Raw genomic sequence first — 15172 nt, 5'->3', positions numbered from 1 at the left:
CCTCGCGAGAAATTATTTCTGAAGGCACATCTGAGACTTTCATCGTATCGGGTTATCGTAGAAAACCCTGTATAACGTTTTCGATTGCCGAAGCGAAACGGGTCTATTAGGATTATTAATATTTCAGGGCAACAATAACGATGTCGACCACGGCTGTTATCGCATTAGAAATCTATTTCCGATAACTACTCGCCAATTAACGACTACCTGCCGCTCCATAATGCGTATTTCCCCCGCCCCCTTCCGATACGCGATATATCGATTATCTTCTAAAATACCCAATACTTTTCATCCCCTTAAACGGCACAAAGCACACGATCCTTCCATCTTTTCCATTTTGGTCTTACCTCATTCCCTCGTATTTCTGTTGAAATAAACTTCCCTCTATTTCTTTCGCACCCTCCTATCGTCGTACTCGCGCTTCCGCGTCCTCCCTCTCCCGAGCCCTCTTCTTATTCCTCTCCTCCACCTCTTCTTCGTTCTCACCCTCGTATATTGATTACATAAGCGACCGAATATACTAACTCAGCTAAAAACGTCCTCTATCCGTGACTCTCCCTCTCTCCTTTCGCTGCGTCCGCCCGAAATGGCGTTCACACCGTAGTCACATCTCCCGCTTGTAGTTTAACAGCTTATAGAAAGGGGGCTGTAATGCATTAACGATTTTACAAATTCTCAACACGACAACCACAATGAAATAAACTGTCACGATCACATTGCGCAGCGCGATGAAGATCGTCAGTTACACTATTCATATGTATTTTTGTAGTTTCAAATTGCATATGTAATATTAACTAAACAATCTGTCAAATTTAGATTTGGATTTTCTATTAAACATCATAGTACTTAGAGCTTATAAATCGTTGAAACTTTCCGAAGGCAGGAAAATATTTTTTCTAATTCTTCTGAAAAATAGAGGAAATAAAATTGTTAGACAGAAAAATGATAAAATTTGGATTACATTAAAATAATTGGAGAAACCTTTTATCCTTTTTATCCTAGAGCTGATAAACTTAATTATCAAGCTAGTAATGCCGAAGATAAAAGAAGTTATAAGATAAGAACCGCATCTTATTTTCCAATTAATATACGTTAGATTTTTCTCCTAAGGAGAGACTCGTTTATAGTTATCCAGCTATATTAAAATGAAGATTAAAAGTCTTTTAATTAAGATTTAAAAGCGAAAACGCATAAAGGAGTTTATTTTCGACAATTTATTTAGAGATAATTAATTTTTCTCTATGGTACATTTTTCTTTAGCTTGAATTTAAATATATTTTTTAATCTCATGTTTGAAATAAAAATCGAAAAAAATTAGCTAAAATAACGAACTGATATTGTTAGAATTTTTATTGTAAAAAATCGGTTTCAAAATCGTTGAAAAAAAGCAGCAATCATGATATTTGCACTATGGAAAACTTCATTATTAATATGATTCTCTCATGGAATAACTTGTGTAACGAACATGATTCGAAAAGCGGTGCATAAAGCATCGTTATTGCGGTAGAAAGTTCAAGTAATATATATTACACGCCTACGCTCGCCGAGCACGCGTAATTCATATGCTCGGAATGCATAATTGGTATTGCCGATAAAATTAAACTACTTTCGGTGAACAGTGAAGCGTCCATTAAAACTTTTCAGAGGGAGGATCGCATCCCTGTTCACGGTGAATAGACCACGTTTCGCTTTTGAAGCCTCTCCTAGTTACAATCCTTGCACGCTTATAACATTTCAGCTCACGTAGTCGTTAAAAAGTCTGTGTGATTATTGTAGCATTTTTTATTGATTGAAAATTATATTTTCTCTTTTCTCTTAGGTTGTCAAAATTATTGATCTAAAAATATCGTTTCTATTGATCATTGCTGTTTCAATTTAAATTGTCGAAAAGAAAAAAATTTTGAGATGCTCACTATAACAACGGGAGCGATTTTATTTGTTAAAAATGCATATTAATATCCTAAGCCGCAATAAGTTGATTATCCTGTCAGTGGAAAAGTTCACGAAAATTTTTATGGATGAGTTCTTTAAAGTGTTATATCCATTGTTTCATGAAAAGTCATCCTTCTTTGTTACGTTTTAGTAATATTTTTCATGAAAATATCAGTTAGAGATAAATTTATCAGCAAACATCCATCTTCGTTTTCAACTGCAGAACACAGAAATTCGTAATTTTTACTCACCAAGCGTAGGGAAATGTTAAAAGTAAATGAGAAAGAGAAGGAGAAAGAGAGAGAAAGATAAAATTGGAATTATGTGAGGGAAGACGATAAAATTATTAAGCAAATCTCAATCGAAATTTAATAGCGGGCTGCAGTGTGCGCCGGATGACGCAAAATAATTGAGTCAAATATAAAAATGCCGGTGCGGGCGGAAGATTGTCGAAAAGGGAAAAATTGATAGAATTATTGAAAAAAGAAAGCAAAAAAACAAAGACCAGAGGTCTTTAGAGCCGATCCTCGAGGACACAAACACGCGAATTAATTTGCCTCCAACGTTTTTTTCCACGCTGCTATTGGTAGGACATTGGTCCGTTGAAAACTCAATGGGGACGGAAAACTCTGTAGCCGCATAACGAACCGATCTAACCGGGCCTGAGAGAAAACGCGGCACGAGGCCGGACAAAGAGAAACTGGGAAAAGAGAGAAAGAATGCCCGGCACAATGAAGTATGAAAAAAAACGCGTGCCAAAAATTCCATCTCGTTGGACGCGCCATTTTTACGCGTTGCCGCCCTTGGGGAATTGAATTTCTATCGGGCGCCGCGCTTGATCGTTCCGACGAATTATTTGTCGTTCTGACTTTCGTCGACACAGCGACATCCGTTTTTCTTTTTTGTTTCATCCTTTTTTCATCTTTTTCATTTTTTTAGCAAAAAGGGAGAAAGGCGAACTCGTATCGCGCTTGTTTCAGAGTCCATTGTTTCTCTGTATAAAGTTCGAGCGACCTGCTAACATTGTAACCGCAGTAAAGTTATGCGAAACGAATAGATTTGTCATTCGCCATCTCTGCAAAAAAACAGAATTTCATTTTGGAACAAATTTTTGTTAACATAACGTATTTTAAAATTATTAAGTTCTTTATATTCAAGAATTATTTGTTATTTTATTATTCGTATAATAAGATTGCGCTCTTATTTTTCCCCGTAATTAATCAAGGATGTGTTATTATCATAAATATTTATAGAAATTTGCCCAATTCAATCTAATCTAAAAAATGACGATTTTGAAATATTCATTAAATTTTATAAACTTCTTAATCTTTTGTCTTGATATTTATTTTTCCTTAACAAAAATAATCAAGACGGTAATATATAATTTTCAAACTTTTATATATTTCAATAGAGATAATACTTTAATCTTTTGTAGAATCGAAATTCAAATTAGTTTCGTTATTCCGATGCGGCAGAACTTGACACAATGCCGGTCGCTAATGATAACTTTAGGAGAGCAATTTTACGCACAACGCATAATGCGTATTCATTCATCGCGAGCATTTCAAGGGAGGCGACGGACGGATACGTGAGTTCATCAGAATGGAAAAGTTCTCGGTCTCGCGACATTGTCGACATTGAGAGGGAGTCGCGAGAAAAGAAGCTCGAGCGCCGGTAGACGTCCCTTGGGAGCGTCGGTTTGCTTTTCGCGCAGAAAAAAAGAGAAGGAATGGCAGAAAAAGACGGTAGGAGGAGGAGAAGGCGGGGAAGGGTGACAGTCGTCTCTTACTTTCGTGAGATATTAAATTGCGAATTGAGAGAACGAAGAGAGAAAGAAAGAGAGAGAGAGAGAGAAATCGCGTTCGGCGAATATCGCCACGATATGCATTATACAATGGACGCTCGTTTTTCACGCTTAATCTCATTAAACTTCGCCGTTCCGCCACTGTTCCCGCGGGGTATCGTCCGTTATAGAAGTAGAAAATCAAATCTGCGAAAATATACGTACGCAACGCGCCGCCGTGTATAAATACGGACGGCAGGCTAACGCGATTATTGTGTCGTGCCGATAATCCTTAATGCATTCGTTAATGCAGAAGTCGGTGCGAGTTCCGAGGCGTCGGCTATAAAAAGCTATCCGGTACGGAGAGTGGATAATGGGAAACGCGATTATGGAAAAGCTCGCGCAGAGAGCGACATCGACGGCCGTCAAATGAATAGATATGTATATGGATGTTTCGATTCCTCGGAGTCGTCGGATTGGGAAGCACGACATCGAAAGTATCGGCGTAATATGAGGAAAAAGAGATGCGCGCACGAAGGACCATGAAAATTTTCCTCTCTCGGATCGAGAGAACTTCGAGAAGCGTAAAGAGGCGCGCGCGCAAAGTCGTAGCGTCTAACAGCCGGAAAGCAGGATTAAAGTCGCGAAGAAATAATTTCTGCGTCGAAGGAGCCCGGCGTTTTCACGGTGGTTCGATCAGGGGGATCTCTATAGCTGCCTCTCTCTCTCTCTCTTTCTCTGACGGCGGCGGCCTTTCACGAACGCGGAATAAACGGTGACGGGGTTAGCATTCGCGTCTTTGAACTTGACACGGGTCACCTGACTCTGTTACAGCCCCCTCGACGTGCACCCCCTCTCAGATCCTCTTCGAGCTTTCTCTCCTTGGTGAACTTTACTCGGCTATGAGCTAACGGTGCGGGTCGTAGAATCTCCCCTCTGTGTAGGATCCCTTTCTTGCTATATTATCGTTGCATCGCGTGTCCATTGATGATTTTAGCGGTGGCCGAAGATATCGCATCGTTCGAAAGAAAAATGTCGCAATCATATGAGCAAAAAAAAAATAAATAATCTTATCTTACGAGGGTTTCTAAATCGATAACAGTTTTAAAAATTTCTTTCCAATTTTAATAGAAAATCATTGTTATTCGTGAAATATTTATAAATAGATGTTCCATTGAGAGCGAGATATTATTGAATTTTTTAATTTAGAAAAATTAATAAAAATTAATGAAATTCCGGTATTTATCTCTCTTCCAAAATTTCAGAATATTTTATATTTTATTAACTAAATATATATATGTTATATATATTTTTATTATTTCCTATAAATTTTTTGCTTTAGATTTACGATTTAAAATACTGGAAAATTCCAGTAAATATAATTAATATTTTTGTTAAGGAAAAATTCGTTTTAAAATAGTGAAAAAGTAATTCATAACTGCAAGGTGCTTTATTCGACCCGAGAACAAGATTTTCATAGATTTATGACACATATAATTTATAAATAAGGTATATGTTGGTTTAATTTTTTTTTAAATTAATGCTGCACGTAAAGCATTTCGAATCCTGAACTTGTCACAGATTAATAGACTGCGCCGGGAGATACCATGTTTACTCTCTTCCCCCATCCTTTTGTCCAGTTTTAATGAATCCCGTTCCGCTCGAAACTATAACCGCAACTTGCCGCACGTAGTTCTCCGATACACTCCTTCACCAAAAGTTTCGGTAAGTTCATGATCTAGCGCGACTGTTCCGCTCGGGAACGATTCTTCTCGGTCCGCTGGCAAAGTTGCGCTCACAATTAGCAAAGAGCAGCCGGAATAATCGGAAGCTAATTCAGAAACTGCCTCGGAATAGCGATAATTAAGTAGGAAAGAGAGAGACGAGAAAATGGCTCTGACAGCGCTCGGTTACTAAAATTTCGGGCGGATAAATCCGACTTAAATCGTTCGAGAGACTCGCGATCGACTTTTTTGATTTCCTCGAGATCCTCGAGATCGCGACTCTCCTCCGCCGCGTATCGTATCCCCCCGTACATCTCGATATTTTATAATACACCACCGATCTATCCTGGACGGTTCTCTTTATTTCTCTATTATGTCCGTTCCGTTTCTCCGCTTTCTTGTTTTTCCTCCGGCACTTCAGATTTCCTCCGGTTCGTTCGGCTTCATGAAACTTTTATTACGAGGCAACATTGTTTCTTACAACGGTACTTTGATCATTTTAAATCGCAGTACAAGTACGTTCAGATTAAACGAAAGAAGCCGTACGCGCGTTTATCCTCCGGAAAAACGAGAAAGGAAAAGAATGAGAGAGTCGAGCGTAACAAAAAGGAAAACTGCACTACCAAAAAGAAACATTGTTTTCGTTGAGTATCTTGTTGATTGCACCGATGCCAGTCTACTAATTGATGTCTACTTTGTGCTACGCGTAACGAATGATCGAGCCACTGCGAATTAATTAAGTCGCGTCAATATATTGTAGCTGGAATAATAAATGGCGAGTATTGGCAATCGCTACATACATATATTATACATATATATGGCGTACGCCAGAATCTGGCGTAATATTTTAAATCATAATATTGCATCGGACTGCATTAATTAATGAAAGGACACTCACTCTTTCGATACAATTAATAAAATCATATCGTGAAAAACATGAATTGGCCAAGTCAGCTTATTATTGCACCGCGTTCGAAATATATGTATCATATTATGAAAATAATTTTATCCTTCAAAAGAGTGCTTTCACGCGTTCAATGAGAAATTCGTGCACTCGGTGAAATTTAATAAAAGCCGGAATTAATGAAAAACGGTACGTTCCTTTTCATCAACTCGCTGCAGCGTTTAAAACACTGACTCTTAAATCCAATAAATTTAGTGCCTAATTCAATTTCAAAATTGTTGAATTTGAGGCAGGGCTGCGCTGAAAGAGGCTTCAAAATCATTTTTCCAGCATTATTTTTATAATAATTAAATTTTAATTGTGTGTTAAAAAATGTAAAATAATTTTGTAATAAAGAGTACTGAGAAATACTGGAATTTAAAATTATCGGTGCATGTTTCCAGTTTTATACATTTTAATGACACGTATGTGGCGTTTAAATTTTCTTTTTCTTTTTAGTTTTATTTTTTTAGGATTAAAGAAACATACACATATATATTTTGCATATTTACCGGGATGTATTAATCGTTAACGCGACAAGGTTGCTATTAACTCGTAGCGCTCGTCCCCTTCCGCGTTTACCGCAACCTCCTGTTTATTCCAGTTTCTAACGAGGTACACGGGTGACACAGGTATTTCGATTAGTTCGATGAATTTTGCGGGATATTTCAACGAGGGTGAAGCGACCACACGGTTATACCTAACGGTTTAATATTCGCGACACAAAATTATGTCGGCGGCCAGCATTGGACGGAATCAGGTCGAAATGTTGTCCGGCCAATAATAATCAAGCCAGTAACGATCGACGTCCTGCACTCAGGTTTAATTACACCGGTTGTCATCCGTGTTTACTCGCAGAGACGCGTGCATTTCACTTCGATAAAATTTCGTTGTCGGCAAACGGAAAATATTTTCGAATTGCTACTCGACGTTTATATTTGTAGAGAATAGCGTTGCACGGAATTGATGAATCATTTTTCCGCATAGCTACACGAAGAGATTTTCGTTGTATTTCGTACCTCGAGAACCTCGATGAAATCTCTCTCTCTCTCTCTTTCCCTCCCTCCCCTCTCTCTTTCTATTCTATTGGTGAAAGTATAGGCGATAATAACGACGAACGGGATAATGAAACGATATATTGTAATTTAAGTGTACGAGCTAAATCAAGAGCGTTGGATATGATTGATTAATTAATTAAATTCGGTCATGTTGCATTTTGCGATTTTCCTACTTAATGCACTCATGTGACGTTAGAAGAATCAATTTTCCGATAACAAACTTCAACAATAATATTGTGTCGAAAACAATAAATAACAAATAATAAATTTTATAAATATTAAAATTAAAGTTATTAATTTCTTTTTCAAACATATGAAACAGTTTCGCAATTGAACATACGAATTTGGATATATGAGATAAATTAAGGATATCTATTTATGAGTGATTGATTAATTAATTTAAACTTTAATTGACACTAAATGAAGCGGAAATAATATTGTCGTGTTTAACGATTTAATTTAATGTAAAGTTGGCTATGTAGTTTCAATAAAATAGTTCTATAAATATACGTGTTTTATAAAACAGTTGTATAAATGTACAATTCTAAATGAAAAATAGATGAGCGATTTATACTCACGATATCAAAGTTAAATCTTAATGATTTTTTTCATGATATAAAATAGTTCTAATAATTCTAATCATATAATTAAAATTAAATTAAAGTTGTGGCTCAAATCTTATTTCACATTGATTAATCCATATCTTACGAGTAAATAATTAATGTAAAATCTCTCACCTGTCATAAGTTAAAATTATACCGGGAAAGAGAGAGGGTTATTTTTAATTCATCAATTCAAATATTCATACTTTTCTGCTTTAATATTAAATACATATCGGTTATTATTTCATGAAATAATCCGCTTAACGTAAATTTCGATGTGACGATATTTCTTGGAATTGTCTTGGATCCATTTTGAGAGGACGATCGGATGATTTATTTTATAAATACAACCATAATTTATCGAATGACGCAAACCGACCCCTCGAATCTTCCGATCTGCTTTTTTTCCAAACGAAAATAAACGCGCGCGGTTGTTTCGAGAAGGATCTCGTTTACCCTTTCGCCTTCCCCCTTCTTCCTGTCCTCCTTTTTACCGTGTATTCCCTCGCCGCCATCTACCCTGCCAAAAGTTATTTCCGCTGGAAATTTATCGCTTTGGCGAGAATCGAGGCGTCATTTCCTGGCGAACGAAACAAAGAGAGCGCGTCGGACGATCTCGCTCTTCGAAGAATAATTGGCGCCCTCTTTTATCACTTTCCTCTTTAATCCGTCCCGCCTAGATAAAAGTATTATCGCGGAAACTCACGAATGTAAATCGTCAGCTAAAAGTACGTAACGTATCGGCACATCTATCTTGCTAAAGAAAAATGCGCGCTATCGGAAGAAGACGAGTGCGGGTTGTTTTCTTATTTACAAACTTCCGCTCATTCGATACATTCGATTTAACTTTCGACGACGATAAGCAAAGCACGCGCGACTCAACCCTCCTAAAGTATAATGAGATATGAGACTTAGCTCAGCAGACATTCGTTCCTGCATAAGAAGCTTTAGTCATCTTGATATAAAGCAAAATTGCATTCGCGGTTAAAAAAAAGTACACTTTGAAGAAGTTTAAATGAAGAAGCGCAACGAAAGATCAATACAATAGTTTACGGGGTTTTTTATTGTTACTTAAAAAAAGCAGCCAATAGTCTCCAATTAAGAGTTAAGTGTTAAATATACGGGATTTACACGATTACGAAAATTCACGCGGTTACGTCATTCTCGTTGCCGCATGATGATGCAAAACGAATGAAACTCTCACGAACATCGAGGAGATATGAACGAGGCAAACGAAGCACGCGATAACGGGGCGAATTTCCGATCCGTTTCCCTCGTCCTAGAGATCGATCGTTAGGGCGTTTCGTTTCCTGAAAAGGGTCTACGCAGAGAGGCAGGGATGGCAGAGCAAAATCGAGGGAGGCACAGCACTCGACCGATTAATTAAAAACTTGGAACTGCCGTGTCAAGAAGCACGCTTCGCCAGGGAATGACGCGGATTCGCTCGATGTGACAGGATAATGCCGCGGTGACTAATCGATATCGGTTCGCCTACGGGGCTTTTAGATCAAAACTAGCTCTCTAACAAGACATCAGGATAGGCAGGAAGTTAATGTTATGACGGACTCGCAATTAACCTCTTATTACATCGTCTTCTCTTCAGATAATAAAAACTCGCTTTATTATCATAATCTAGTTAATTTTAAGCTCTCCACTCGATCCTTAATCCTCGAATAATCCATTAAATGGATTCTAAATAAATCTAATTTATTTTGTTTTAGAAATTTTTTCGCGGATTACATGAATCATGAAATGAATTTATGAATAAATGTTTTAAAAGAATGAAATTATTTCAGATTAATTTAATTAATTATAAGTGAAGAAAATGATACATAAGTTTTTAATTTTTTAATCAGAATTCGACAACTAAATCGTTAACATTTTTAAAAATACAAATTTACATGATATAAAAGGTCGAAATGGTATGTAAGTATATTCGCGATGTTTTGAAATTACTTTGATTTCATTTCTGTCATCTTGCTCAAGTTACGATATCGTGTAAATTTAACAAGGCCTGTTAAGGAAACGCAAGCGAGGTCGTGAACCTGATCCCCCCTTGGCTGCCACGACAATACAGGTAATTGTCGTGATTAATTCCGTGATTTTCTTCATTCCGAAAGCGGATCGGATAGCTAGTTCACTTCAAGTTAGCCTGAGTTGGAAAGCTGCGCCGGGTAATTTAACGCTTACGGATTGTTATCGATTATCGAGAGCGCGACTCGTTACCAATAAGTATTTGCGCCGCGGGATATAAGTCTCGTATATCGTTTGCGACGACGTTTGCAACAGCGTGATTTGTGTTTGAAACGTGCAAAAAATACAATTATCGGAGATTAATTTTTTTTTAATACAATCAGATAAGAACTCATGTAAAAATCTATCTCTTTCATTAATAAAAATATGTTAATCTATCGCATGTATACTTTTAACGGTTTGTAATACAATATATATATAAAGTTAAATAAATCTTTACATTTTTTGTTTATATAATAAAAACTGTAAGTGTCATGTTTCTACAAATATGGACATAAAGTTTAGTCCATGGCTATTATCTCTAAAGACAACCAGACCCTATGAGACTAGTTTGTTGCGTGATTTTCAGAATAGATTAATACATTGAGATAAGGAATGATATGTTCCCCTATACATGTATATTTCTAATTTGCGACACATTGTTACTCCGACAACGTGTTGTAAAAGCGGATCAATTTTATGCAAAATATTAATATTATAATACAGAGCTATCGTATGAATAATGTATTCGCTACAGTACTATCTTGATGAGTTATAATGTATTGAAATAGCATTTTTATCGTTATTATTATTTATATAATATTATTATCAATATTATTATATATAATCTGCCAAGTTAAGCTCGCAAATTAAAAAACAATGTGTAAACTATAAATCTTCTATTATCGAGAAATTTATGATATTCGATATTTATCACATTTGAAGGCAACAATATATGTATCTATCAGCATAATTCGTGACTCACGTTCGATCGAGCAAAGAGGAATCGAGATGGACCAAAGGGACTGACTCCCAGCTTCCATTTCCCGAGAGCCACTCGCCCTTAGCGTACCGTCCTTTTAGGCAGGTCCTTCGTACCGGGAATCGCTTAACGAGTCGGAAAAATCAAGTCTCTTTTGCCGAGACCGAACATCGCTTTTGCGTTGCTGTAAAATCGTGTCTAATTAACCGTAAAAATAACGAGATTTTTGCGATATCGTCGCAAACTGCCTTCAGATTTGACTTATAAAATTCACGAATGCAAAATGAAACAACAGCGCGAAAATAAAAACGATATTTTATTCCTTTGAGGAAAAAACATAAGAATTAAATCAATCTTTAATAAATAATTAATCTGAATTTTCCGTTTACTGAATTCTCTTTAGATATTTTCGTGTTTTCCAATACAATTAAATTACAAATAAAAATAAAATAGTATCATTGTTAAAGCGGATCTTTCTCAGACTTAATTAGAAAGTGAAATCCCGTTACTTTTATAATCGAATCTTACTTTCTAATTAAGAGCAAGTATATGTAAATTTTCCGAATCCCTTTGCTCGAGCTTTTTCAACTCTTTCGACGTTAAATAGCAATTAAGTCTTTCGCTGTATTTTCCCTACAGGATAATCAATATGCTTTTTTTCTTCTCTTTTTTCATCAACATCGTGTATCGCGTGCTTTCAATTAATCCAAAGCACGTATTGTATATGTAAAATGTAAAAAAGAGCGAGCAAAACTCTCGCGATCGTTAGTCTGCGAGTTTCGAAAGCTCGGTATCGAGATAAAACGATAATGCACAGCTCACCGAGCTCAGGGAGGAAGCCTAAGGGTGCCACCCTTGGCTCGAGGGTGCGTCATCAGATTTGTCTCATTAGAGTTCGCATTGTGCCTGCCTATGGTCGATTTACGTTCTCTCGTTATAGCCATTCGCCGTCTTCCGCTGTTTTCTTGGATCTCCCAGAGATTCTTGGCTTTTTTTTCCTTTTCTATGATCTAACGAGCTTTCATTAAGACCACAATGCATTTCTCTTGTTTGCGCATGATTGGCGTGATATTTATGTCCCATATTATATGTACATAACGAGAAAAATATATAAAAAGAGAAAAATAGAGGAATATCAGTGAATATATAAATTTAAAAAATTTTAATAATCACTCTAATATAAAATTTATGATGAAGTTTTAAAATTTAATACATAATTTCATGAAGGATTTTAGAGGAGAATAATGCTTACTCTTTATGTATATATCTTTATGGGAACTACATACACAAATTATATAACTACTTCAATTTAACTGCTCCGGAAAAGTGACTAGCATAAGTTCTATAAAAATTTCAAACTATTACATGTTATAATATTTTCAACTATTTTAAAATACATGAGATATAATATGATTATGCGAATATAGAGTCGGATATCCGCAGCTCTTTTCAGAACTTTTTTCTCTCAGGTTAAATATACCGTACTTTCTCACTAACAAGAAAGTATCATTAGCAGGAATCGATAACCTTCGCCGAGCTTCTTGTCCCAACTTTTAAAGTTACGACATTTAAAATTCCGTTTAAGACTCAACTTCAAAGTTTCTTCTTAGGCCATAGAAATTACGGGCATATCGGTATTTTACTTTCGTAGATAAGATCATTAATTTACAGCGACTCTTTTTATCCACAATGCCATTTGCATCTATTAGTATTTATATTCGTATAAACTTTTAATAAAATAATAATAATAATACCGTTACGCACGTATGTCATATATATCATGCGCATTTTTTTATAGTTTTATATTATCCATACAAAATTCCACTGGTCTGTATTTGATAAAAAGTTTGCATCTACGATAAATGTTTTTTACATTTTTATACATTTATTTTATCGCCATGTTTTACTATTTACATATCTCACACATTAAACTACTTTATCGTAAATATAAAATACAATTGTATCGCGGGTTATATAAAAATATTATATTAATATATGAAATAAAGGAATTGCGATATTTTACATCATTAACACAATACTGTAAATTTGTTCTTATTTTTATTCTCTAACCACAGTTTGTGTGTATCACTTTGGATATCATGTGGTCAGAATAATTATTTACTCTTCAATTCAAATTTAAATTTTTTTAAATTTGTTACTTGTTATACATAATTATTTTTTTTTAATACATTTGGTACAATTTTATTCAAGACATACAAATTAGAAAGTTTAATTAGAAATATTAATAATAAATAAATGAAGAAATATTAATAATAAATAAATAAAGAAATATTAATAATAAATAAAACTAATTATAAATATTAATAATTTGAACTCTATCAGCTGATTATGTGATTTATACAATGTGTATGTACGGTATAAAACACATTAGCCATTTTTAAAATGTTTATTTCTCGGGATTTCTTTTAGTTCGTATTTCTTCCAAAAGGGGAAAGATTCCGACGCTTAGTAACATACGAGTTTGTTTCTTATTGCAGCGAGTTCTCCGGAACCGCGTACCTGTCCGTACTTGGGTAAGTTCACGGTGACAGACGTGAATAGGAATCAACGGAATACGCGCGAGAGTCGCAGAAGCCAACATCAGCAAGGGTCCCTACCCATCCGTCACGACGGTGAAAAAGTGCGACACGCTCAAGAAAGGAACGAGGATCGGCGGAGCCGCAAGTTGGATTACGAGGTGGAGAAGAGACGGGCCAACAACGAGTATTTGATCCATGAAAGAATGGGTCGACGGGCGCGTTCGAATCACGGCAATCGGGGTCACAAAGACTACAGCCTGGAGGAAATCGCCACCTCATCGAGAAGATCATCCGAGCTGGAGGATACCTTCCGAGATTTGCAAGAGCGTGCCTTGCGCTCGAAGGTCAGAAGGTCAGGCGACCACTCGGAGCAACGTATTGCGGAGAGCTTGCGCTCCAAGACGAGAAGATCACGCGCTGTCAGTCGCTTCGAGAAACACGTTTCGCAAGAGATTGAATATGCGAAGGTCAGCAACGAAGGAGAAATCAAGGACGAGATAAACTCGAAAGATAAGGAGAACAGATCGAGAAGATATCCGATAGAAGACTTCCGGCCGAATGATGCGGATACGATCGGACGTTTCTGGGTCGTGGAAGATGCCTGGAGCTCCAGCTCGCTTCAGGTGCAGGACGATTATTTCGGGGATTATCTGGAGGTCGAAAATCCGCCACGAAAGAGATCCGCGTCGGATAATCCGACCGACAAAGGTTATATGACCTACAAGGATCTTCTGAGGATGAAGAGGGAGCTTGAGGAACGCGAAAGAGACGAGAGCGTTCCGGAGAGAAGGGAGAAGAGGAACGAAGATGACTCGAGGTGCAGCTCCGAGGTGACGACCTTAACCGTGGGTTGCTCCACAGCAGACAGGATGGAGTTTCAAAGTGACTGCGTCGATGACGACGCTATCACCGGTAATTATCTGCCTTTTCTTCCTCTTTACCGCATCATACTGAGAGCCTTATGCCGTACTTGTCCCTTGAGCGAAAGCACTATACCGTGAGGTAGGATTATTTTTTCAAAGCATCTTGAGAATTCGACACGACTAAAGAGCGACTTTTTAACGTTAGAGAAACGTTGGTCAAAGTCGATTTTTTATTCTGGCAAGAATCTTGGAGAAAAATCAGATTCTATTATCTTTTCGAACTTTTCTTTATTATTTATTTCCTGAACAATATTTTTTTTAATTACACGTAAACTGTTACTCTTTAGTACTCTGTCCCTAAGAAAAAATTAAAATTCCAAATTGAACAGAAAGATCGTAGATTCAAAAGATTTGTAAGATTGCGTGATAAATCTGAAATACTCTATATATTGAAAAGTTTGCAAATGTATATCATCTTTCAAGTAATATTATACAGCTACCTTTTTCTTGTAATTTTGTTAACATCGATTGAATATTTATAGAAAATGTGATTGATGAGCTTAAGAATTATTCGCATAGATAAGCGATGTGTTTGCTTCTGCTGGCTTTTTTTAATATTAGAAGAAAAGGTTGACACTCATGCCTTGTCTTTAGTATACAAAGAGATAAAAACCGTCCATCATATTTATATAGGCATAAAGCTTCCTCTGAGAATTTACATAGTTAATATTA

General features: G+C 36.4%; 1 protein-coding gene and 1 long non-coding RNA gene across 8 annotated transcripts in view; one reads left to right on the top strand and one right to left on the bottom strand.

Moving 5' to 3' along the window:
* Positions 1 to 15172, bottom strand: part of LOC145973810 (uncharacterized) — an 82055-nt gene that overhangs the window by 23593 nt on the left and 43290 nt on the right. The window lies entirely within an intron of this gene.
* The window catches only part of LOC145973805 (uncharacterized), a 254234-nt gene that overhangs the window by 225466 nt on the left and 13596 nt on the right, over positions 1 to 15172 (top strand). For all 6 annotated transcript variants that reach the window (XM_083103381.1, XM_083103379.1, XM_083103380.1 and 3 more), the window contains exon 10: positions 13536 to 14489. In XM_083103381.1, coding sequence (XP_082959507.1) covers positions 13536 to 14489 — 954 coding nt within the window. The remainder of the gene's footprint in view (positions 1 to 13535; positions 14490 to 15172) is intronic.

The sequence above is a fragment of the Camponotus vicinus genome, unplaced genomic scaffold (assembly GCF_025532165.1).
Source record: "Camponotus vicinus isolate PSW18456_S1 unplaced genomic scaffold, iyCamVici1.0 SCAF_6, whole genome shotgun sequence".
Lineage (NCBI taxonomy): Eukaryota > Metazoa > Arthropoda > Insecta > Hymenoptera > Formicidae > Camponotus > Camponotus vicinus.
This window is presented reverse-complemented; position numbering and strand designations above follow the sequence as displayed.